Genomic DNA, 26,112 nt, shown 5'->3' with positions numbered 1-26,112 from the left:
CAGGACTAGGGGCAGTCAGGGCATCCAGCCCCTGTCTAGGGGCTCAGGAAGGAGAGGTGGGGTGAGGAAAGGGGCAGAGGTGTGTGTGTGGGGGTTCTCAGTGGGGTGGTTCTCAGGGGATAACGCAGGAGAAATTGTCCCCTCAGTGTCAGAGGAGGAACTGGAGTCAGACCCAGGCTGTGTGGAGTCAGGAGGCCTTCAGACCCAGTCCTACAGGAATCTTGGGTCCTCTACTGGATGTCAGGGGGACTGATGCTGCCCCTCTGCTCTAAGTTGTCCTCAGTGAGGTTAAGATGCCCAGGCTAGATGGACCAAGAAGCCAGGGGTCTGGCTACCAGGGCCACATCTTCACCAGGAAACCCACTCCCATAGTCTATTCACCATGGAGCCCCTTGGAACCTAGGGCACCTCCACAGTAGCTAAGTGGTATTCTGGCCAGGCTTGGCACACCTCTCCTGGGGTCCAGTCCCTTCTGGTCATCTGTCTTCCAAGGCCTTCCTCACCTTGCAGTGCAGGAACTGGGGACAGAAATGAATTAGAGCTATACCTCGAAGGCTCGAGCAACCCAGCCACAGACATCTCATTCGCAGATATAGGCAGTCACGCCAGGCAGCTCGTGACCCAAAAACACACACATGGTCACACCAAACCCCCACGTGCCCACACAGAGCCCACGGTTATGAAGACACCCAGGCACACGCCCGAGTAAGCATAACCCCTGCCTAAGCAATCAACAACTTCTGCCCACGCACAGGACACCGGCCTCTCTGGAGCCTCCCCCATCTACCACCCATGGACCCACCACACACACAAGCAATTCAAGACCCCCAAAGTGACCTTCAAGAGTCCTCACTATGAGGTCAGAGCAGTGTTGGCAAGAATAGGCCCCCTGCCTCCTCCAGGGTGCTGCCTCCTCCAGGGTACTCCACGAATCAGAAGAATCAGAAACCAAGAGGCAGGGCAGTCCCCGCCCCAAAACTTCTGCAGATCCTGGGAGGTGAGGGGAGAGGTGGCGGGCTGGGCCTTGCATCCCAGTGCCCGCCTGCCTGTTGACAGATGCCGCCCAAAGCCGTGCATGCCACCTCCCTCCCCTCCTCAGCTGTGGCCGGGCCTCTGAAATAATTAGCAATTCTGCTCGACAAAACACTGGCCCGATGGGATAATAAACTCCAACATCTGTCAGAAGAGCGAGCTCCTATGGAATTGCCAAGAGAAACATTTTTCTCCTCATTCAATTCACATTTAAATCGAAAACAACCCCTCCAAGTCTGTGCCAGGCCGGCGGCGCAGGGCTCCGGGAGCCCACAAGCTGTTCCCAGGCCTGCAAAGAGGCTCGGACGAGTGGTGATCACTCACTCAAATTAACAAATCATTTTATTTAGAAATGAAGAGAATTCGTAAGTGACGGATGGCTTGAGAGCCACTGAGGAGGAGGGGAAGCCAGCCACTGGCCCTGCTGCTGTGCTGGCAGGCAGCCCTACGTCCCCCAGCAGAAAGGCCTCCTGGAGAGCTCTGGAACCAGGAGCCAGCACTCCTCACTTTCACAACTGCCCAGTGAGGTAGGCAGGCCAGGAATCATGGTCCCATTCTGTGGTGGGAAACTGAGGCTCAGTGAAATGCCCCAAACGCCCAGTTGCTCCTGCCGGCCTGAGAAAGACATGGGCCTTGCTCTGAGAGAGGAAGATCCAGTGCTGCCCACTCTGCCCACCCTGCGCCTCTCACCATCTGCTCAGAGGCACCACTCAGCAGGCACTGCTGGGCACAGTGGGTGTCTGCAGAGCTTGGGGGAGGGCTGGGCAGTGGGGAGATGGGACTCGACCTTGAGGCAGGAGGAAGGGCTGTCTCCTCCTACTCACTGCCTTCACCCCTGCTCAGGCTCCCGGTTGGCACTGTCGAGGTGGGTGGGGGGCATGGACACCCACTCCTTGACTCCCTGCTGTGATTGTTCTCTGATACCCCATTACACACCTTCACATTTCTTGTCTACCCTCTGCCTCCCATCTGGACACAAGGTCCCAAAGCGCTGGACCAGGTCTGCCTCTGTCACTGCAGAGTCCCCAGCAACCAGCACAGGGCCTGGCACACAGCAGACACTCAGTGTGTACTTGGGGAATGAATGGATAGGTGGGGCCTGGCACAAAGGGGTTCAGGGAGCACCGAGATGTGCTGCAGTGGGAGGAAGAGCCCCTCATCACTGCCCCTATCAGCTTTGGAAATTACTGGGCCCTGTGGAGGAGCCAACCAGGAGACAGCAGCGCTAGGAGAGGGGTGCCTGCACTTCATCAGCCCGAAGGGGCTGCAGCCTCCTGCCCTATGGGGGATGCACAGGCTCCTGCCCTAGGATCATCCTCATCCTGCTGCCCCTAGAGCCACAGAGCACCTGTTGGGGAGGTGGGCACTGCCTTGGGGCTGGGGCCAGGCCATGACATAGGCACTGGCACACAGCAGGTGCTCAACATGTGTCTGTAAAATGAATAATACCCCTGCCTTACTCAAGAGGCTGACAGGGCCTCCAACACCTGGTGTCTAAATCCATGTGTGTGGTGTTCAAGGTCTCCCACCGCCATTTCTGCCTTCTTGGCCCTGCACCGTCCCTTCCTCCACCAGTCCCTGTCCAGAGCCCCTTCCTGTCTTTGCTTGTGCTGTGCCCCTATCTGGCCTGCCTGCCCGCCCCTCCTCCTGGCCAATTCCCCAAATCCTGCCATGACCCCACCTGCCTCTGTGGAGATGTCTCCCTGAGCATTCCCAGGGCCGGTCAGGGTGGCCTCTGGGTCTAGGAAGCAAGACACACGCAGGGAGCGTCAGGAGAGGTGCTGAGGGCAGCCCAGGAGACGGGTGCCGGGGGAACCCTTGTTCTAGCCCCTCAGGGCCAATGCCCCCATCATAGAGCCTTCTTTGGGGCATCCTGATGCTCCCACAAGGGCCAGCTATGTCCCCTGCCCACTGCTGCAGGCTGGAGGGGGAGATGAAGCAGAGGGGTAAGGGGTGTGGCTCTGTGGGGCGTGGGCCCTGCTAGTGATGTCCCTGTTCCTCCCTTGGGCTCGGGCCTGGCTGGAGTCTTGAGACCCTGAGCCTTTGGGGGCTTGGAGTGGGCCCGGCCCCTTGGGGTGGGAGAGGCACAACCTGTGGTGGGGGCATCTGAGGATGGGACATAGGGATGTATCTGGATGAGTCTGTGAGTTTGTGGGGTGCTTCCCGAAAGCCCTGGGATGGAGGTGCTTAGCCTGTAGAGGAATGGGGGAGGTAACAGGAACATGGGGAGGTGGTGATTCAGTCCCTGTCTCCTGGGCCAGGGAGGGGTTATAGGCAAGGAAGTGTAAGTCAAAGTTCTCTAGAGGTGGAGCCAAAGAAAGAGGCTTAGGCTTCAGCAAGAGGAATCACAGTCTAACACAGGAAGAACTTCCAGAATTTAGTGGGCTCCAACTCTAAAATGGGAACCTGAGGGCATGGTGGCATCTCCCTCCAGAGTCAGGGATAGGCAAATGGGCCACTGCCTGGGGGAGGAGGGATGGGCCAGGCCCCCTCCAGCCCCATAATTAGAGAAGCTGTTCTGGTTCCCTGACATCAAGGACCTGTGTCCCCAGCATCCCTGGGGCCCTGATCTTTTGAGCCAGGACCTGACCTTGTGGCCCTGAGCTGAATTGGGAATGCTACATGTGAGGCTTCAGAGACCGAGTTGGTGACCTTCAGGCCCACAACATGACCCTGGGCTGCATCTTGCCGGATAAGTAACCCTGCGGGACACTTCCCCAACCTGTGACCAATGGCTCAGGAGTGACCGCGAGGCTGGTGGAGCTAACAGCACTCTCACAGGAAAGCAGGGGCCCCTTCTACTTGATGAAAACGGGCATGTGCTGCCGTACTCTTGAGTGATTATGTGGGATGTTGTGGGAGTGCGTGCAGGGCCCTTGGGAGCTGGCGCCATTCCTCAAATCTGGACACCCAGGGTTGGAGCCCTCAGAAATCTTCCCCTACAGAGCCAGGAAGGGTGACACAGCGCAGGGGCATCCAGCAGCCTTCTCTGGGCCAGGCCCTGGTTCCTCGGGGTCCGTCATGAAGACCCAGGAAGGCCTGACCTCCACTCTTTGCGTGTCCTCACCCTTCCTCCATCTCTCCTTCTAAGAGGAAAATCACAGGGAAGAAAACCTCAGGGGGAGAAAGGAGAATGTTTTTAATTAAAAGTTTAACAGAATTCACATCCCGAGGGAATCGAAGCAAGAGAAGGCGGGGAGACAGAGGAGGCAGTCATGGGGCGAGGGAAAGTAGGCCATGCCAGCTGAAGGCTCCCAGCTCAAGCCTTCCAGCCACCCAGGGTCCACTGCTGCAGTAGGCTTTGGGCCACTGAGGGCTCCCTGTGCAGATGATGCCTTGGTGGCCTCTGGTTTTCCATCTGGGGAATGGGTGGGGGAGGCGGAGGCAGGGCACTCAGTAGTATGGCTCCCTCCGCCTGGCCTCACCTCTGGGGACCAGGAGAACAGACATTCTTGCTCCCTCCAAGAGGAGGATGAGGCCTGATGTCCCCTGGCTATAGCTGTCATGCTTGGTCAGGGCCAAGGCCTTGGTCACATGTGACCCACTGGGGAGCTCCATATGTGCCCTGTCCACAGTCCACTGTCCCAAGCAGCCCCCACCTCACAGCTGGACCAGACCCTGTTTGGGGTGGGTTAGAGGGAGGGTGTGGTGTTCAGAGCAGCTCACTCACTGTGGGACCGTGTCCAATGGGTAGGGGTGGGCACAAAGATGATAATGAAGATCATTGGGGTTCCTATTAACCAAGCATTTGCTGCACACCTGGCTGTGGGCTCAGCCCATCCATGCACGGTCAAGTGTGCTGAGCAGACGTCATCCGGTGTCTTGCCCTGTCATCCCTGCCTACTCACCCCCAGCCTGTCTGCCATAAACATGCCCACCATGGGCAATGCCACTTAGTTGCTCATTAGTCTGAGCTCAGCTTGGGCCTGAGCAGTTCCTGGGTTTGAGCAGGTGTGCATAGGGGCTCCTGGGGCAGGGTTTGGTCAGGCATGCGCTGTCCCTCCCTCCTGAGACCAGGAGGGCTCTGATAGCCTCAGGCCCTGCCCACTGACCTCCACCCGCTCAGGAGGCCCTGGGTCCAGGATGTGTGTCAAGGGGGCATGTATCAGTGCATGGGGGAGCCTGTGTGAGGTGGCCCCACACCAGAAATCTTCCTCTACCTCATCTCCTCCTACCTTTTCCTGGGAAAAGGAAAAAGCAAGAGGAAAATATGACAGATGAAATATTTTGCAAAATGAACTAATTACACAGCAGTCACACAGGGAGATGAGATTAGCAAAAGAATATTTTAATAAAAGGAGACCTAGGTATGCACATGAGTGGTGGGGAAAGGTCAGTGTCACCAATGGGAGATTGTGGAGCTGGTGCTTCTGCCCAGGCCCTGTGGAGTGGGGACAGCAGCCCCCTCACTCACTTAGGTCACACAGCTCAGTCCTGGACCATGTGGGAGTCACAACCTCAGGGAAAGGAGCAGGCGTGGGCATGTGCGAGAGGACACACACACTCACGTCCACAGACGCCCCTCCACGAGATACATGTACATGTTGTGCCCAGGAGAAGGAAGAACACTCACACTCTCGTGTGCTCCTCTCTACACCCTCGTCCCCTAAAAGCTTGTGTCTTGGGGTTGGGGCTTATGCTTATGGTGGGGGTCCCACACATAAACAACTGAGACAGAGGACAGTGTAGCTGAGGTCATGTCATTAACTGGCTGTCACTACTGTCCATTGGCTCAACACAGATAGGTCCAATTTCTCTGTTTAAATGACCATTACTTATCTGCTGACTCTGGGGACAGGCTCCTCTCACCTGACTGGTGTGGGTTTGCATCAGCCCAGGGTGCTCCTCCCACTCCATGGTGCCCTACCCCAACTCCTCGGCCCTTGGCACTACAGGTGCACAGAAAGATGCTCTGGGACCTCAAGCCCAAGTAGTCCAAAATCGCGCTCCCAACAGGGCCCTGAGAACCCTAGTGCCCAGAGCCAAGGGTCCAAGATGCAAGCCCAGAAAAGCTTCAAACCCCTCAGAACTCCAGGCAGGAAGGAGTAACTGATGCTAAACTTGCACAGGGACACTGGGATGTGAGTGGGTCTCGGTGGAAGGCCACACTTGCCACTCCCTGTGACTGCAAGCTCCCACTGCTGCACCCCAAGCTCACCTGGGTTCCCTCTGGAGGAGGCGTCAGCAAACATCTGAGGATAGAAGGCAGGAGGCAGGCAGGAGTGTTGCCCACTTGCTGACAATCCCCATTGGTTCCTAGAATTCAGCCTTCTTACTCTGAAGCCTGTCCGGTCCAAGGTCCCCTGTCCCTGTAAGTGCCACCTTCACCAACTTTCCTCTTCAGCAAGAGTTCTCCCAGACTCTTCCTCCCTTAGCCTGGTAAAGCTAACCTACCTTGCTGCCTCATCTGATCCTGAGTCACTCTCCCCTCTGCTCCCAGCCCCTGGTACAGGCCGCTGTCCCCTCTCCTGACAACCACAACTAAGCCTGACCACCCTGTGGGCTGGAGTGTAACTCCCCACCCTAATCCAGAATCGGAGGGTCCAGTCTTGCTCTCCTCCTCCAATCTACTCCAGCAGCTACACTGGACTCTGTGTGATCCCCCCCAGATTCCCCCTCCATGCTGTTCCCTTTCTCAGAATGCTCTTCCCACCCTCAGAGAGGCAAACTCCTCCTTCCCTCCAGCCTCAGTCTCAGTGCTACTTTTCTGTGCTTCCAGGTAACTGGGATGCTTTTTCATGAAATCCCAAAGTGAGGTCAAGCAATGAGGATCTTCCCTGTGGCTCAACCGTGTGCTACCCCCCGCCGGCTTTGTAACAGGGGTAACCACATGGCACACGCATGTCTATGAGCTGGCCAAGCTCTCGGCAATCCTGCCATGTGGACGCTCATCACCACATTTTATAGACAGGGCAACTGAGACTCAGAGAAAGGAAATCACCAGCAAAGGCCATGCAGCAGGTGCATCAGTGCTGTAGCTGCCCTGGAGGCCTCTGTCTCCTGGGTGAGTAACCCTCAAAAGCTCATTTCTGGAAAACATACTGATGAAGTGGGTGGGGGTCTCATTCTGGAAGTAAATAGGACTCAGAGGCACGGCTCTGCCATGTGGCCAACTGCCCGGCCCCCAAGTGGTAGAACAGCCTTGGTTGAAGGGTGGGGACCCAGGTTCTCTCCAGGCTCAGGACAAGTCGCTCCCCCTCTCTGAGCCTCTATTCCCCTGTGTCTCTGACAGTTGCCCCTCAGTACCAGCTGCCAGCCAGAAGCTACCCACATCTGCCCTCCCCAGGGCTGTGGCTCCTCCACCCAGCCCATGCCTGCACAGCTCACGCATGGATGTCAGCTTGCCTGGGTCAGGTCCCCTCGAGTCCTCTCCTGGTGTTCTTTTTTTTTTGAGGAAGATTAGCCCTGAGCTAACTACTGCCAGTCCTCCTCTTTTTGCTGAGGAAGCCTGGCCCTGAGCTAACATCCGTGCCCATCTTCCTCTACTTTATACGTGGGATGCCTACCACAGCATGGTGTGCCAAGCAGTACCACGTCTGCACCCGGGATCCGAACCGGCGAACCCCGGGCCGCCGAGAAGCAGAATGTGCGCACTTAACCATTGCGCCACCGGGCCGGCCCCTCTTCTGGAGTTCTGATTCCCTGTTCTGATCCTGTCTCGCTGCCTGTCTCTCCATCTGTCCATGTGCTTGACTGCTCAGGCATCCTCTCCTTGGATGCTGCTGAATCTGATGACTGGGAACACAGGGGACGAGAGGGCTGGGGCTGGGGAGGTCAAAGGGATTCTGCATAGGGGGTGGGGAAGCCCCAAACTTGGCCTTCAAAGGCTGGAAGGCTGCCTCTGCCAGGAAGGCCACCTCTGCCAGGAAGGCCCCCTGATCTCTTAAGTCCTGCTTCCTGTCTGGGGCTGCCCTTGTTGGTTCTGGACACCTGCCGAGCCCAGGCCTGGCAGACCTGTGGGTGAATATGTGAGTCATAGGTAGGGAGCTGCCCACTTGCCCACCCACCCCAACCGCCCAGGGAGGGGCTAGACCCCAGGCACTTGGGCAGCTGGCGGATAGGGCCTTACACCCTCAGCTATCTCGATAACCGGGCTCCAGCTGGTGTTGACACAGCAAACATGCCGCGACTCCCATTCGCCAAGGCTCAGAGTGGGCAAACACAGGAAGGCTGGAACAAACGGCCCAACAGCCGTGATCAGCCTCTCAAACAAGGGCCCCAAGGCCTGTGCCAGGAGGAAGGAGGCATCGAGCAGCCTGGACAGCGTGGCCCACAGGGGTGGGAGCTGGGGATGGGCCCTGAAAGAGGCATCTAGAGAGGGGCGGGCTGGTACAAGGTCCTTCAGCCCAGGTTGCTCCACAGGCTGGGTGGAGCTAAAGGGGCACAGGTCAGTATAGTTCCTGGGGCCTGACTCATGTGATACCTGACTCATGAGCATCCCTTGCTGAATTGGTGTCACTGAGACCCAGGCATAAACTCTGATGACAGATCTGTGAGGCTACACTTGTTCCTACTGCACAAGTAGGGAAACTGAGGCCCAGAGAATGTAAGATTTTCCAAGGGCTCAGGGCTGCTCAAGTGCAGAGTTGGGGCTGCAGCACAGCAGTGGGTGAGGCCCGATTCTTGGCCACCTTCTTGCTCCGGGCCTGGTCACATGCACCATGTACCATGTTGTACCTGTCTGAGGGGGACTCATAGCCAAAGGTTCTTTTTGAGAGCAGTGCAAGGTCAGGACTGTGTGGGTTGTGGTCACTAGACAAGGTCTCAGCTAGACTCCAAGGAATGGCATCTGCATTGGGCACAGCCCACGCACACCTCTGCTCAAGACCCACCTCACAGTGCGTCTGTACACATGCTCCGCAGAGCCAGGTAGCAGGCAAGACCTGCTACCACCACATGCATGCAGACACGCATGCATTCTCTCTACCTCTGGCCATTAGACTTTGCCGTGCCCTCTGCCTTTGACCCTCATCCTCTCTTACTTTCTTCTGCCTGGCTAAATCCCCAGCAAACCCTCCCTGTATCCCAAGGTCCACTACACCTGGTCAATACCCACAGGCTTACCACCCTGACTCCACACTTTGTGGCACGGGTCATATCACTGTCACCTTGAGCAGACTGCACTTCTTGAGACAGGGCCCCGCAGGTCTATTCCTGCTGTCCCTATACCTGGAGATCTAGTATAGCACTTGTACCCAGCCGGTACTCAGCACTCAGTAAACAGAAGCTGAGGGAAGCAAAGGGCATCTGAGGCACCTGGTATCCCAAGATGAGACAAGCCAGGTCAACTGGCCTCCTCCAGGAAAACCTTGGGGGCCCTGCCTGGGGTCCAGCCTTCAGGTGTGGGCTTGGAGAAGACAGCTGAGAGGTCCATGAGGGGCCTCACAGGGCCTTCTCATCACCCTAAGCCCCTCCCCTTGGGGCTGGCTCCACGGCCCTGTACCCTCCCCACCCATACCCCTTGTGAGCCGTCGTTCACTTCTCCCACAGTGCCCATTGCCACAGCAGAGGCATTGCTCGCGATGTATTTTAAGCCACAGAAAATGGAGGAGAGAGGTGACTGGCTGCTCCCAGGGTTGCCTGCACTGCGAAGGGGCCATGCCTGAAGATGTGCAGCTACTACCACAGAACTTGAGCAGTGAGCTCTGCTCTCGGCTTTTGTCACCTCTCCCGTCCCCTCTCCCCTCCAGTGGAAACACTGATGCACAGGCTGCACCTACTGGGTTCCCTTCCCAGCCCAGAAGACTAGTCTCAGTAGACTCAGCCTGAGTCCCTTCTGCTCACACTCCCTGCTAGGCCAGGGCTCAATGCGTTCCTTCGTCCCTTTCTCCACCTTTGAAAATTGTACCCACCTTCCACGGTTCAGCTCAAACATCACTTCTGCCAAGCTGTTTTCTTAGACTTGCCCCTCCCATGTCAGCTGTTCTGCACGCTGGGACCCCATAGCTTGTTGTCTGTCTCCTCAAAATCTGGGGTCCTGGAGGGCAGGGGCTACCTGGGCCACTGACTCACCCTGCCTTAGATGCACCTCCCCCGTCCCCCAGCCCTTGCACATGAAGATTTCAGAACAAAGGGCCAGAGGCTATTAAAACTCAATTAAATTTCTCACTTCTCTGATCCTGAATTAGACTGGTTTGTCCCTGTGGCACCCGCAGGTCCTCTTACTCTGCCTCCTAGCATCTTCCCTCCATTGCCAGCTAGGACCCCCCACGGAGGTGGGCCGATGCAGGAGAGGATCCTTCCTCAGCGCAGGCTTCTCTGGGGAGTGGAATCCGGTGTGTTTCCCTCCGGCCAAGGGTTCATTTCCCCCATTTGGCCAACGGCCCCCACACCCTAGATTCCCGCTCCTGTGGTGGGTAGGGATCTCAGGGCCATGGCTGCCAGTCTGCGTCTGTAGCCCTCTCCAACCCAGCCTCCCTCTCCAGCTGTCCCCCGTGTCCCGTGATCAAGGTCCTGCCTGTGGGCCCTTGTTTGTGCGCTGCCCTCTGCCTGGCAGACCCTCAGCTTTTCCCTCCCCAAAGCTGGGCTCCCTTTCTGCCCTAGTCCCTGGGAGCTCTGGGAGGGGCAGACACACAGGCTCAGGAGCCAGGGTGAGCAGGGGGAATTGTGAGCCTGTCTCAGCCAGGCAGTGGCTGGGCAGGCATTGTCTCTGAGCCTCTGTTTCCCCATTTGTAAAATGGAAATTCTGCCCCAATGAGGGGAGACTGGCACCACATGTAGGGCCAGGCTGGGGACAGTAGAGAGGGTTTGCTGAAAGACTGAATGAGCAAGTGAACAACAGGGAGACTGAATGGTACTCCCAGGGGATGCGCCTGGCATCATGAGCAGGACCATCAGGCAGGAGAGGCTCAGACATCCCCTCTTGGGGCGAGACATGGGCCTGGGGAACCTTGGCCAAGGTGTCCCCACAGGAGGTGGGCGAAGTTGGTCATGGCAAGCAGGATGCAGAGCTTCCTGGCCTGACAGGTGGCTGCATTCAGCCCTTTCCCTCTGACCTCAGCCACTGGGGAGAACTCAGCGGTAGGGGAGTAGGTGTAAGGCTGATCCACCAAGCTCTGTGGGCCTCAAGGACATTACGCCCCAGGGCCCTAGACTTCTCCTTTGACTAGCAGATGCTAAGGGATGACCACAGCTCTTCTGACTCCTCATGAGGCCCCTGCACCTTAGAGGAGGAGCCAGGAGAGGGGCCTCCTCCTCAGGGGCAATCCCAGGGAGCAGGGAAGCTCAGGCCCTGGGTTCATAGCTTGCTTTCCTGAGGCCTGACAGGCCAAACTTGGCCCTTGTCTGACCACCACTAGCGCGGGCAGGTGGGCAAAGAGGAGGGAATAATATGTTTCCCCTGAGGATCCTTCGGCCATGCCCTGGCCACATCCCACTTGCATTGTCTCTCTCTTTGTTCCCAGGGAGGCCAGCTCCCTGCACTACCAGCTCAGTCTGGAGGTCTTCAAGGGGTCTCTGGGTTCTCGTCCACCTGGTATGGATGCAGGCAATCGAGGCCGACCCCACACACATATCCACCAGTTGCTGGGAGCAGCGTGTATTTGCCCAAGGTTCACGCTGACTCCCAGGACCCTTGGGTGCATGGGGAGTGGACAGAAGGCTACCTCCTCCAAGGAGCTCCCTCTGACCCCTGTTCTGTGTGGTTGCTCTCTAACACCGCATGCTACCTGGTCTCTCCTGAGTGCTCACCACCCCCAAGTCCCTTTTCTTGTTTCCTTGCTGGCCAGTGGCCTCCCTCTGTAGGCAGAGGTCCCCAAGGGCTCCCACACATAGGCACTCACTGAATGCCCATTCACTAATCAACACTCTCCCCTCCCTGGGGGCCTCAGTCGGCTCCTCTGGGTGGCAGTGACAGCTTGCCAGGAAGCAGCAGCACTGTTTGGGTGAGGGGAGAATAATCAGCCATAAACGCTGCAATCAGGGAGAAAAGGCTGCTCGGGCCCTTGGAGCCCACGCAGGCGCCTAATTGGCTCCACAGGTCTGCGGCTCCTTTCAAGAGCGGGAAAGTGGAAGGGTCAAGATCTCTTAATGTTTGTAATGGAGGGGAGGCAGAAGCCACTGCCAGCCCCACATAAACACCTTTTAATTGCCCAGAGGAGAGTGGGTGGAGGCAGCCAATGCTACAGAATCCCCTGCTTGTCTGTCCACTCTTAGTGTTCCTTTTAGAGCTTCTTTGTTCTAGAGTCAGACCCCAGAGGCTGACCTCTAGGCAGAAACCAGAGTCATAGCCCTGGCATCTGTTCTACAAACGTTCATGAGGCTCCTACTCTGGGCCAGGCCTCGGCAGTAGTGACACCCATGGTCTTGTGTTCCCAGGGTCGATCTGTTTGTCCAACCCTCATCAATGCATGCATCAGGGGATCCAATTCTGAACTGGCCTCCAGCTGTCTCAGTGCCAAACTTTTCCCCCAAATCCTTGCTGCCTCCTGCAGGCAGCCCCAAGCTCACTATTACCCCCTTGAACTGAAGAGATCTTCTTCCTGCTGGGGCTGCTCCATTCCATCTGCACCTCTCTGAGGTCCCCAGTGTCCTTCTGATAGCAGAGCTTCTATTCACCATGGCTGCATCTCTCTGTCTCATTAGACCAGTAGTTCTCAACCAGGGGAACTTTGCCCCCAGGGGACATTAGGCAATATTTGGAGAAATTTTTGGTTGTTACAACTTGGGGAGTGGCGTACTACTGGCATCTAGTGGGTAGAGGGCAAGGATGCTGCTCAACACCCTACAATGCAGAGAGCTGCCCCTGCTCAAAATGTTGATAGTACTGACATGAAGAAACCCTGCATCAGATGAAGCGTGAGAAAGAAAGCAGGCAGCGAGTAAGTGGGAGCTAGGCAGAATGTTCTCCTTCTTGACAAAGAGGATGGTCTGCCCCACAGGCCCCAGCCCCCAGGCTCCTTCTCTGGCTCTTCCTCCTGCTCCTCTAAACACCCAGCCCAGAGCCCAGTTCCTGAACAGACCCGGCCACACTGCCAACTACGCATCAGTTTAATTGGGTTAAGTGGCCATTAGCGACAAAAGCAGGACGGCTATGTGCAGAAGCCTTTTTAATTTACTCTTTAAATGATGCTCGCTCCCCAGAGAGGCCACTGATGGGGGGAATGCTGCCCACTGGAGCCCCCAGAACCAGGGCCGCAGCTGCACCTCCTCCTGTTCCAACCATCTGGGCCTCACGGAGGAGGGGTGGGACAGGGGGCTCAGCCTCTTATCTCCACTGCCCAAGGAAGAAACTGAAGGGGCATGGATTTGTCCAAGGTCACTAGGTCATCCCAGAGCAAGACCCTGTCAGAGGAGAACAGAGCCCTGTCTCCTCTTCCCTCAGCCCTGTGTCCCTGTAGAGAGCAAATACCATGTGACCACTAGTGGTAGCACAGAGGGCAATGTCGGGGGGCAGTTTGTGGGATCTGGAGCCCAAGTGCCTGGATCTAAAGCCTGGTTTTGCTGTGAGACCTCGGGGAGTGGCTTAATCTCTCTGGAGCTTAGTTTTCTCAAATGTAAAATGGGGATACAAGAAGTAACCCCTGGCTTGTAGCAAAGATTTGGAGAGATCTGGACTGTTCAGCTCATCTTAGGCCAGGCACTTGGCAAGTGCTCAGAAAGACTCCAGTAATCATGGGAAGGAATTATTTCTGCCATTTTAGGGGAAACGTCCTGAGCTCTGAATCTTCATGGAATCATCTGTGGTCTATTGAAAAATACCGAAGCACAGCCTAGCCCTGGAGAATCTGATGCATTTGGTCTGGGGTGGCGCCTGGGCATCAGGACTTAAAAGCTCCTCAGGTGACAGCAAGATGCAAACACGGTTAAAAACACTCCAAGAAGGCAAAGGTATGAAGGCGCAGCATCTGGAAAGGTTTTGGCCACGGGACAATGGGAAATACCTGAGGTGGAGCGTGGGGAACATGAGCCTAGTAGGAAGGGCCGAGCTTGAGGGCTGAGGTCTCTAGGTCCAGGATCCCAAGCCAGGCTTCTCCACTGCCTCTGGCTTGTTCGGGGTTGGAAGTGAGAGGACTACCTCGAGAGCAGGCTTCTAGATACCACAGTCATGTCCCTCAAGAACCTGCTCTGGCCTGGCTGCCCTGGCCCTGGGCTTCCCATTCTCCAGGAACCAAGCCCACTGAGCCACAGTGCCCTTGGCCTTGTCCCTGAGAGAAAGCTGGAATCCCCCACACTGGGGTCACCCCTCTCCTTATCCAAGGCACCACCTCTCCTCTGAGTCACACAGCAGAGGTGCCAAGGATGGTGCTGAAGGTGGCATAACTTCAGGGACATTGTTTTCACTGTGGCCTTTATAAAAGGTGGCTCCTGGAGCTGTGAAAGCAGATGTACTGAGCAAGGATGGTCTCCTGTCCCTATTTTATGGAGGGGGAAACTAAGGCCTGGGATGAGACTGGACAAAGAGCTCCAAGAGGGCAGGAACAGGGCCTATCCTTCCCCACTGCACCCCAGCACTGCTCTGACACACAACAGGCCCTTATGTTAATGAATGTTAATGAACAGATGAAGGAAGGAGTACAACCACGAAGAGATGACCTTTCTGAGAGAGGACCTGTGTGCCAAGGCCCCAGCTGGAAGGACAGGAGAGTTCCAACTCGGCCTCCAATGTGCTATAAGAACTTAGGCACCTCCTTACCCCTCCTGAGACTCAAGACCTAAGAGAGTGGGCCTTGGCTCAGAGGACCCATCTCCCTGGGTACTAGAATTTCCAAGTCAGGTCCCCTCCATGTCTCCGAAGCTGAGGCCCCAGGAGGTTTCCTGGAGTTGGGGACTCTGGTTGCTTGTACTGCATGGCCCCTGAGCTGGCCTGCTCCTGCCTGACTTTTGGCCCCATAAATCACCCTGTACAGCTTGGAGGAACTTATTACAAGTTATTACAAACATCTGATTGTCCCCGATTAAATGAGACAATGAACTCTGTCCTGCATTGTTCAGATCCCATTTTGCAAGCCCAAAATTAAAATTCCAGACCAGAGTAAGGAAATCAAGTTGGATTACTGGATGGGATCCAAGGAGAGAGGGGATTATTGGAGTAGTGGGTGATAGGGTCCAGCCCCTCAACATCCCTCACTCTATATGCATTCAGGCTACAAACAAATATAGAAAAGGAGAAAAGGGCCAAAACTTGATTAAAAGCAAATTTAAAACATAATTAAGGGGCCATCCTGGTGGCATAGCGGTTAAGTTTGTGTGCTCTGTTTTGGCGGCCCAGGGTTCCCCAGTTGGGATCCCAGGCACGGGCCTGTGCAACGCTTATTAAGCCATGCTGTGGCAGGCGTCCCACATATAAAATAGAGGAAGATGGGCACAGATGTTAGCTCAGGGCCAATCTTCCTCAGCAAAAAGAGGATTGGCAGCGGATGTTAGCTCAGGGCTAATCTTCCTCAAAAACAAACAAACAAACAAAACCAAAAACATAACTAAGACCAAAGGTCATCTTGAAAAATTAGGACCAAAGCAGGGGAAGGATGGTCCTCCCTTTCCTCTGGGGATATGGACAGGAGCATCCTGAGGACCTGGAGCCAGGGGACACTGCAGCAGGGGGAGTTCACTGGCGAGGACAGTGCTGGGCTCCATGCACACCTCAGGAATAACGTGGGGAGTCAAGGGCCTGGCTCAGAGTCAGAGTGACCTGGGTTCAAATCCTGGCTCTGCCACATCCCGGCCTTATGCATGGCACAGCTGAGTCTCAGTGTCCCCCTCTGTGAAGTGGGCCTCTATCATGGGGTTGCTGTGAGAGTGATGTGTGACAGACTCAGCATATGGGGAGTCCCAAACAGTGAGGGCCTTTTTCCACCATTTTTCAATTGAAAATAATTGTATTTAGCACCAACTGTGTACCAGGCCACGGGCTGGGCTGCAGATGCAGCAGCAGGAGACAGACATCTGTTTTGCCTCATGGGGCAGGGTCTGGCATGCAGGGTGCAGGGAGAGGGTTGGGATCAGGTCTTGGGCTCCCTCCTCCCTCAAGCTGTCAGGGTTTGTACTTCCTCTAGGAGTGAGGAAAGGAGCCTGGGGAGGGACCCCAGCCCTATGCTGTCCAGAAAGGATGGGCAGGGGCTGGGCCCTGGGCTCCATGTGTGGAGTACAGGTCAAGCATCTGTCACTGCCACCACTCAGCACCCTCCACTGAGGCGACTGGCCCTAAAGCCTGGTGGGTAGCAGGTCTAAAGGCCTGAAGGGTGCCCCTTCCCAGATTTATCAGACAGTTGACACAAGTTCAGGACTAGTGGCCTGCACTTTGTAAATGGGATGGGGGGCCAGCGCAATAAAGCAAGGAAGCAGTGGGCAAATGAGGGGTCTGCAATGAACGGGAGAGAGAGACAGAGAATCAGAGAAAGGAGGGAGAGCGTCCAGGTTGGGCCCAGTTCTAGAAAAGGCAAGGGGGTGGACATGATGTGCTGGCTAGGGGAGGTGAGTGGATGTTTCCCACAATCAGGGGAGACACCATTGGGTCCAATGGGGACTGCTGTCACAGCTGAAGGTTTAGCTTTGCCTCCTCCCTGTGACAGTTCATTTCCCCACTTCTCTCCCCACCTGTGACTAGGAGATCCCGAAGGTCAGGCTGAGCTGGGCCCAGCTCTGGGTCCTCTGGTCCACATTGGGTGGGAGGTTCTCAGATTCCGCCTTCTCTGGATCTCTGGTCCCAGGATACCAGTCTCTCCCTATTCCATGACCTCAGGGCACACAGGGGCAGGCAGGAGACCCAGCTCCTGGGGAAGGGGATCCTTGTTCTCTCCCGGGGCCTGGATGGGGGAGGGGGGGTTTGAACTCGGTGGCAGCCCTAACTTGACCCTGCCAGGCCCCTGGCCTAAGCCTGGGCGTGGCTTGTATGGACTTGCTCATCTTTTTTTTTTTTTAATAGCTTTATTGAGATATAATTCACATATCATAAAATTTACTGACATAAAGTAGACAATTCCATGGTTTTTTAGTATAGTCAGAGTTGTGCAACCATCACTACCATCTAATTTTAGAATATTTTCACTCCCAGAAAGAACCCTGTACCCATTAGCAGACACTCCCTAGCCCCACACTTCCAGCCCTAGGCAACTACTAATGTACTTTCCGTTTCTATGGATTTGCCTATTCTGAACATTTCACAGAAATCGGATCACACAATAGGTGGTCTTTTGTGAATGGCTTCTTTCACTTACTATAGTGTTTTCAAGTTCATCTGTGTTATCACATGGATTAGTACTTCAGGCCATTTTATTGGACTCGTCTCTCTGACACAGGCTGGGGCAGCTGCAGTTGGGCCTCTGATCTGAGGGCAACGTGGACCCCCTCCTCATTTACTGCACAACTCGCCCAGGCTACTCTGCAGCTCCAGAAGCCCCTCCCCATTGCTCTCTCTGGGTTGGGTAGAGTACCAGGGGTCTGCTGGCTTTGTAGACCAGTGAGGGCAGCCCAGCAGGTTCTGTCACCTCACAAAACCGCAGTGCCTTGGAGTTGACAGGTGCAGCCTCTTTGAGTATAGATGGAGAGACTGAGGCCCAGAGGGAGGCAGAGAAATGCTCAAAGTCATGGGCAGAGCAGGGGCTCCAACCCCTAGCATCACATGACCACAGCCTTCTCTGTGGGGCATTCAGAGCCCTTCCATGTTCCCTCCCCATCAGAGCCTGCAGCCCACCCTCCCAGCCATCAATAGGTCACTATCCTGGCCAGGTGCTCACCCAGGGCACACTCACAGAGCAGAGGACTGGGAGGACTCCAAGCCCAATGGGGGGGGAGGGGGACCTGTCTTGGTCCTACCTTCATGCCCACACAGGGCCCCTGAGACCCCAGGTCACCCCTCATGCTGCCTACTCCAGCTACAACCATCCTGCTCCTGCCATAGCTGCCCACAGTCCACAGGGGCACAGCCCTGCCAATGATGGTCCAGCCTGAATTCAGAGGGCCAGGAGGGCCGTGCCTTCCTGGTGGGTTGGGACATTGCACTCGCAGTGCAGACCAATCTGCCTGGCTCTCCCTCAACACATACAATGGCACCTACCTTTAGGGCCTGCACCTTCCTGTCCAGCAGGCTCTCAATATCTCCCGCCACCTTCTCCACCAACTTCTGAGGCTCGTTCTCCTGCACCTCAAACAGATTCCGGTTGTCCTTGTAGATCTGGAAAGAAGCAGAAGCCTGGGGTGAGGCCAGGTGGTCCCACATTCCCATGCCATGGTGCTGCATACCCTTTCTGTACAGCTCACCACAGTGCACTTCTCACCTGCACCTCAACCCTGGCTTTGGCCACTGAAAGAGAGCATGGCAGTCTAGGGGTCGGCCCTAGTGCTTTCACAGACTTGGAGGAAGAGCAAGGCCATGGGTTCTCCTGCTTGCATTGATTGTGTATGGTTTGGTAAGATGGGATTGTCACTGCCCTCTCAGGGTTCCCCCTCCAGGGACCATAAGCAGCACCCTGATGACTAGTTCAGAGTGGCTGACAGCAGCAGAGGGGAAAGGGTGGGCTGGATAGGAGGCAGGGTGTCAGGAGGAGATGAGCCAGGAAGCAACACTGCACACCACACAACAACGTGAAGATGCTCTCACACCCACACATGTACAGACACCTACACACCCACATGTGCATCACACATACACAGCTACCCTCCACATGAGCTCAAGCATCCATACCCTTTTTTGCTGGCGCTGCCCCAGGGCAGAAACTGTAGCGGGAGCTCTGGGTGCCCCTAGGGACTCCTCTGTCATTTGGGGCACAGAATGAGGGGGCAGGGACCAGGAAAGAAGAGACATGTGGAGGGAATGAATCTGCCTCTCCCTTCTCCTTGGGGGTGGGCCTGTGCGCATGCGTACAGTGGCGGGGGGGGGGGGAGGTATAAATCTGACAGTCTGTACCTGTGTGTGTGAGTGTGTGTTACGGCTCAACACATATCCATCTGTGTGTACATGCCTCCACGATGGGGGTAGGGCAGGGTTAAGGCCTCTAGATGAAGCCTGGGGGTTCTAGGTGAGTAGTAGAAGCAAGGTTTTATGGGTATCTTTGTTCATGGCTAGAGTCTTGGGTGTGTGCAGGTGCATGTGTGTGTGCATCACACACTCCTGCGTGTGTCTCTGAGCCTGACTGGGTTCATATGTCTATCCAGGTGACCCCAGGAGATGCGTGCCTCAAGCTGGCTCCTTCACCAGAGGTCAGAGGTCAGGCTGCCACGACTGAGCTGCCACCACCAGGCTGTGCCATCAGCCTGTGCAGAAGCGGAGGGATGTGGAGAGACAGAGAGAGGAGGTGATGAGGAGGAGATAAGGAGGTGGGAGAGGCAGCTGATGAAAGACAGACAGGCAGCAGAGATAAGGTCAGCAGAGTGACAGTGAGAAGAGATGTGGGGAGATAAGGCCTCAGGCATCTGACAGGGGGAGGAGGTGGGGGACCTGGTGCCTCCCGGGCCCCTGCCCTGCTGCTCAACCAGCATCTGGCAGTCCAAGGGTTAAAGCACGGCACAAAGCTGGCTCAGGCAATCTCCTCCTCCCGCCGCCCCCCATCGCTCCCAGCTTCTCAGCCTCTTTTCTTTTTGTCCTTCTCTTAGAACAAAATAATTTGTGGTGAAGTCACTCCTTCCCACAGAGCAGTGGCGATTAGAGGGCGATTCACGAGGCCTGGATGCAGGGCTGGGGAGGATGGAGGCCTCAAGTGGGCACCAGCCCAGGCTGTTCCCTGGGCCCCCCTGGGGCACTGCCTGAGGACAGAGGCCCCCAGATGAAAGACAGTGATGGAGACAGAGGTCCAGGAGAGGTCAGAGCCTGGGGGTCACTGGGAAATGCAGGGAGCCTGGAGCCCAGTGCCCACTGTTGGGGAAACTAAGGCTCAGAAACAGGAGAGGACAGGTCAAGGCCACATGACTGTGAATGGCAAAGCCAGGTCCCCCATCCTCACTGACCCCTCCTTCCCAGGTTTCAGGACACTAAAAATACACCCTTTCCAGACCTTGGACTACGGCCCCTGGGTGTGCTGAGGCCATGTCTCAGCTACATTGGCTGAAGCCTCGGCCAAGCATACCCCCAGAACACTTGTGCCAACAGGGGGTGCAGCTACCTGTCTTCTCAGGGCAAGGAATGAAGTGACCATACCTGACTCTCTGGTCAAGCTCATTCCCAGGTGCCCCAATCAGAGCTGTCCATGGCAGTGGCAGCCCAGGGATTGGAGGCTTGAACATGAGGCTTCCTGACAACTCTCCTTGAGGAACCAGGGAGTCCTTCCCTGCCAGGTCCAGGGTGCCCTTTGCAGCCTTACATCGTGACTGGGCCAGGGCTTGGGGGCCTCAGATGGAGTGGATCTCCAGGTGGCAGGGTCACACCCCAGGGCCCTGACAGGTGACACAAGACTTGAAAGCAAACGCCCTGCTAATTCTGAACCTCAAGAGTTACCCCATCTCTGAACCTCAGTGTCTGATCTATTAAATGAGAGAATGGCAGTCCCCACCTCACAGGCTGACCAAGGACCAAAAGGTTCATTCAAGAGGAACCTATATTACTGTCACTACTGCTACTGTTTAGGATGACCAGAATTCTGCAGAAGGAATCACAGTCCCCTTCCTGCCTGCACTCTCTCCCTGCTAGGTCCACACACTTAGGATACAAAGCCATCGGCACCATTCCTGAGCAGGCAGCCTCTGTCTCCCCAGGGTCTGCCCACCTCCAGTGCCACCCCTCCTCCCAGGCCTTCCTGGGCAGCCCCTCCCCAGCCATCCTGTCCTTGTCTCCGACACCTCAGCCTTAGCCCAGGAGGTGATAATAGGAGAACCTAGCACAGGGACGCCAGTCTTAGGGCACAGCCAAAGCCAGCTCCCTTCCATCTCTCCCTAAGCACCAGGCATGTGTGTAACGGACCCTCAGCAAATGCACGTGCCCAATTCTACGTTAAGAGGAGCTCTGGGCCAGCTGGACCTGCTCTGACTCCTCCACTTCTGCCTGCAGCTGTGCTACCTTGTAGAGCCTGGGGCTGCATCTGCCATGCTTTTTTCCTGCCCCACTTCTACCCAAAGACCCACTATGATATCATCCCACTGGCTCCTGATGCCAGCACTCAAGGGCCCACCAGCCCAATGACCTGGCATGCACCTGCAGACCTCTGGGTCCCTGGTCCATTCTGATACCCATTGCTACACCTTTGCTCCTGCTGTGCCTGCTTCCCCACCGCCTTTCCCTGCCTATGTAAATCCTCCCGAGTGAGGGTGGGGAAATGGACTAGAAAGGGTTTCTGGAAAGATGAGGGCAGAATTCCAGAACTGCAGGGGCTGGTTGAGCTTCCAGCCAAGCCCATCCCCCAATCCCAATCGCAAAGTCCTTGTTCCTTCTATCCCAAATGCCTCACCCCTCGTGACATTCCCCTAGAACTGCTCCACTTGCCCCATTCCCTGGGGTGAGCCCTGAGCTGAGCTCTGTGACCCAGGGAGATCCAAGTGACACAGTCCAGCAGATGGTCCCACCCTGGGGGATAGGTCATCTCTCCACTGATGTGGTCTGAGAGGTGCATTCCACCCTCAGCCCTAGCAGGAAGCCCGGGAGAGTCCGGGGCAGCTCTGGAACATGCCCAGGACTGGTTCCCCTTGAACCCTAGCCTCTAGCCCTGGTCCCTGGGGCCAGCTCAGAAGCAACAGAAAGGCTAGGGCACACCGGGTGCAGGGCCTCAACAACCACAGCATGATTGCATGCCCGCTGGTGTCCTTGGCCCAGTGAGTTAATTGGAAAAACCCAACAGCTCTCACAGCAGTACAGCCTGCATGGCCCCCAGCTCTGCACAGGCAGTTGGACTGAAGAGAGAGACAGGGGCCAGTAGATCTACAGGCTGTTGCAGCTCTACGCCAGCTGTGATGTGTGAGGAAGAGGCAGGGGCTTCATCCCACAGACGAGATGGTGAATGGTAGTGGGCCACAGCAGCAGACTAGGGGACAGGCTAGCTAGAGCCAAGTGGGCATGTCGGGGAGGGCAGGAGACACAGTGACAGAGGGGCTGAGGAACAGGAAGAGGAGGGGTGGCTGAGGCCCCGAGGGACAATTCAGGAGACAGTTTGCAGCTCCTTGTTCCCAGGAGTCCCTGACACCCCCATCCTGTACCATGTTCCTGTGGCCACTGCTTACCCGGGTGTCCTCCTCCCCTTAAGGGAATCCCCACCAAGACCTGTCCCTCCATCTCTCCCTTCATTTCCTTACCTCCTTCCCCCACCTTCAACCCCAGTGCTGGCCCCAACCCCAACCATCTCTCAGCTCTAGTAACTCTTTCGTTATGCAGTATGTCTGGCCAGCCTTCTGGCCTGGGGATTTCCAGGGCCTATGGAGGCCAAGGCCTTCTCAGGGGTCCCAGACCCTCTGCCCAGCCTCCTGCTTCCCTAGGTGGCTCCACATAAAGGGGAGGTGACCTGAAGGACACTTGGAGAAATGGTGACCTTGGACAGGAAGCCTGGATGCTCACAGGGGCAGATGGAGCCAGCCTCATCCCCACAGCTCCCAACAGTCCGGATTGGGAGGGGTGTCGAGCTCTGAGGTGTCTGTAACACAGAGACAGCTACCACATGAGATAAAAGGCCCCAGGACCAGTGACCTGGACAAGCCTCAGTCAGACTGGAGAAGCATTTTGCAAAGTCCCAGAAAGCCAGCAGCAGTGGGGCCAGCCGCAGGAACAGCCCCATTCACAGAGTGTCAGCTCTGGCCACCCGGGGGGCAGGTGCTTTACACACTTGACTTCACTGATCTCCGACAACCTCTGAGGAGGGATCATTCTGATCGTGCCCATTTAGCCAATGGGACACTGAGGACCAGAGAGGTTAAGTTACATAGCAGCGCTCCAGATTCGAACCGGGTCTGTCTGATCCAAAGCCCTTGTTTTAGGTCACATTCTGTGTAGTTCTGTTCCCTGCATTTATCCCCAAGTTTGAAGGTGAGGCAAACAGTAAAGGGGCATCAGGGATAAGCTGGGGTTTGGTGGGCCTGAAAGGGGCCTGGGGTGGACCCAGGGTGATGCTGAAGGCAGGATCCAGGGTGATGCCGATCTGGAAGGGAAGAGGGGAGGACTGGAAGAACAGCCTGATCGACTAACCACCCACCCAACCCTGGGAGTAAAAACAGGCGTGTGTGCCAGGCTCCTCTCTGCAGCGAAGGTGAACGAGTCCTAATCTCTGGAAAATTAAATCAGAAAGAAAATGGAACGAGAAAGATTTGACGCAGGTTGGCCCTGCTGCTGGTTGTCTCCTCAAAGGCCCAGGCTCAGGTGGGGGTTCAGTTAGGGGCTCCAGCATCCCAGCCCCTCCCCCTGCCCAGTGTGCTGGGCAGCACACACGCCGGGTGGTGGGAGCTGAGTTTCATGACATGACCCTGGGGGATTTGCTGTTCTCCAACCCCTACTAGCCACATCTTGGTGTCAGGTCCCTGGTCTTGAAAGGAATAGCCGGTGGGGATCTTGCCTGCCCAGCCCTCATGCCAACAGGCACCTAAAAGGAGAGCAGAAATGGACTAGAGATGGTGAGCTGGGCCTCCCTAGGCTGGCCAGCATGGGTCAGCACTGGAAAGGCTACAGAGTCTGGGGTTGGAGATGGGGGTCAGCTGCTGGAATGGGGTACACTTGTGCCAGGGATCAGGGGAACCTTGGGTGGAAGGATAGGGATAGGGGGCTCATGGTGGCTCAGGGACCCTAAACTGAGCCAGGAGGGAAATGGAGGGATAGGAGACTGGTAACGATCAGCTCAGGGACCCCAGTCAGTCACAGTAAAGCTGGGTCCCGGGCCTGGGCCCCACCCCTGCCAGGCTGCTGCCCCTGTCTCCTGCCTTCGCAGGGAAAACTGAAGGTATTGACGTAGCTGCTAATTACCCTTAAAAACCATGGGATCAATGGAGTAGCTGGGTACCTGGGGGACCTCCCATTGAGAGCACTCAGGACAGATCCAGGACAGGCTGCACCTCCTGGGCTCTCCCCTCACCCAACCAGCCCTGAGCCCCGCAGCGCAGCTCCTGACGGGACTGAGAGACTGCCCTACAGTGGGTGCCTGAAAACCCTACCCCAGCTGCTCTGGGACATACTAGGCCCTGGACTGTGTGTGTGGCTGAGAGCTCCCCAGGGCAGGGGTTTTGGCCCCTCCTTGGCCTGCCTGGTGCGGGACTTACAGTAGGGCAAGGGCAAGGGGCCCTGGAGCCCTCAGAGCACACAGTCGGTGGACAGGCAGGGAGATATGGGCCAGATGCTGCAAGCTTCATCAGCTGCCGACATCCACTAGCTGCCACGTTTGGTTCCCATATAGCCATGCCATGCTGCCACCATCCTGTGGTGCGGTGGCTCCATAGTTAGTCAGCCATATATGGTGTCATGTCGCAAGCAGCGTTTGTACCCTGTGACGCTGGTTGTCACATTATTAATAACTAACCTTCATGTCGAGTAGGGATTTTCTGGCATGAACTCTTTGTTTAGAGGGGGTCACAAACATCTATCCTGGCCATTACAACCTGGCCCTGCATGGGCTACGAAGGAGGACACAAAGGCAGTGTGGGAGCAGGGAGGAGGGCTCCTGGCTTGGCTTCCAGGACCTGGTAAGGATGTGGCCCTCCTGGGTTGGTGGCCCATTAACAGCCCCATTCCCTCCCCACCCCCATCCACATGTCCTTACATTCCCACTAGGGCACTCCACACTCATGCCACAGGCTCCTACTGGGGCCCTCCTGAGCCTAGGGCAGCAGAGATGGACCAGACCTTGTCCTTCCTCTCTTGGGACTTGCCACCCAGAGGGAACAGATGTCCATTCAGACTGCAAATGGCAGAGGGGTGACAGCCGGGAGAGGTGTACAGGACCACCTGGGCTGGCCTGCTTGGGTATGGCTGGGAGGAGACATCAAGGAAAAGATTGGGATGGCTTTTCAGGGGAGAGGCCATCTGAGCAGAGTCTGAAAGGCTGGAGAGGAGTCTGCCAAACATACAGGTGGACGGGGGATAAGGGACTCTAGGCAGGAGTAACGGCAGGTGCAAAGGCTGGGAGGAGGGAAAGTTGATGGGATTGCTCAGTGGCAGGAGCCCAGGAGCTTGTGGGGGGCAGAAGGGAAGCTGGGGAACAGGTTCTGAGGGGAAGGGAGGTAAATATCCAGGAAGCAGGAGGGAGGTCCTCAGGGGAGGAGGCGTGGCCTAGACCACAAGGTGAGAAGACCCTGGTGGCTCTGTGGCCCCTTGGCCCCCAAGAGGCAGCTGCCAGGAGCTCTCACCAGTAGATTTCCCTTCAATAACTCACAGGGGCAGAAAGGCCCGCCGCCACCCCCAGCAACGCCTCCCTGTTTTTAAAGTTAAAGTTTAGTTGACTGTCATCCATTACCGCAATTAGTACATTATGTCTAATTATGCAATTAGTGTAAAAAGTGCACTTGCTGCTGAGAATGGGAAATTACGCTGCCTCGTTACGCTGTAAAACCCATGTCATAAAAAGGCTCAATCTCTTGTTTTTCAAAAGACACAAAACCCAAACACAGAACAATAAACCAAATCCTCCCAGTTGAGCTAGGGCCAGTCTGTGCCAACCTCCCTGCACTTGCTCCCATGCAGACCCCCACTTCTGCAAGGCCTGCCCCGCACACGCCCTGGGGTGACGCATGACCTGCCACAAAGGAGCACTGATCACATGGCCCATTGCTGGGTGTGGCCATCTTCGCTCTTCTGAAACAGATCTGAATTTCTAAACGGACTAAACCGTGGCAATCCTGATTATCTATCCATTATTCCAGACCTGACTTGGAATGAGGCCTCCAGCATTAAGGCCTGTATATTTCAGGTGAGAGCAGTCTGGGAGGGACATGGCCTCCACCCAGCCCCAAGTGTGAGAGGAACTTTCTCCAAGGCTCCGGAGGGCAGAACTCTGAGGTTACTGATAGCACCTGTGAGGAGAGGGGCATATTCCAGCTCAGGGGAAACTGGAGAACTTTCTTACACTCAAGGATCCCAAACCCTGGGAGCATTGCCTCTGTCACAGGAAGAACGCAAGCCCAGCTGTCAGGGATGCTGAGGAGGGATTCACTCATGGTCACTCTGCACAGTAGCTGGACTCTGGGCTGTCATCATTAGATAACAGCATCCCCATGGCTGTGTATCATCATGAAGCTTGCAGTCTGTGACTC

General features: G+C 56.1%; 1 protein-coding gene across 4 annotated transcripts in view; it reads right to left on the bottom strand.

Moving 5' to 3' along the window:
* CACNA2D2 (calcium voltage-gated channel auxiliary subunit alpha2delta 2) overlaps positions 1 to 26,112 on the bottom strand; it is a 141,411-nt gene that overhangs the window by 50,835 nt on the left and 64,464 nt on the right. For all 4 annotated transcript variants that reach the window (XM_070492270.1, XM_044755039.2, XM_044755040.2 and 1 more), the window contains exon 3: positions 18,026 to 18,142. In XM_070492270.1, the coding sequence (XP_070348371.1) occupies positions 18,026 to 18,142 (117 nt within the window). The remainder of the gene's footprint in view (positions 1 to 18,025; positions 18,143 to 26,112) is intronic.

Source organism: Equus asinus, chromosome 21 (genome assembly GCF_041296235.1).
Source record: "Equus asinus isolate D_3611 breed Donkey chromosome 21, EquAss-T2T_v2, whole genome shotgun sequence".
NCBI lineage: Eukaryota > Metazoa > Chordata > Mammalia > Perissodactyla > Equidae > Equus > Equus asinus.
The sequence above is the reverse complement of the archived record's forward strand: the minus strand, read 5'-3'. Positions and strand labels throughout refer to the sequence as shown.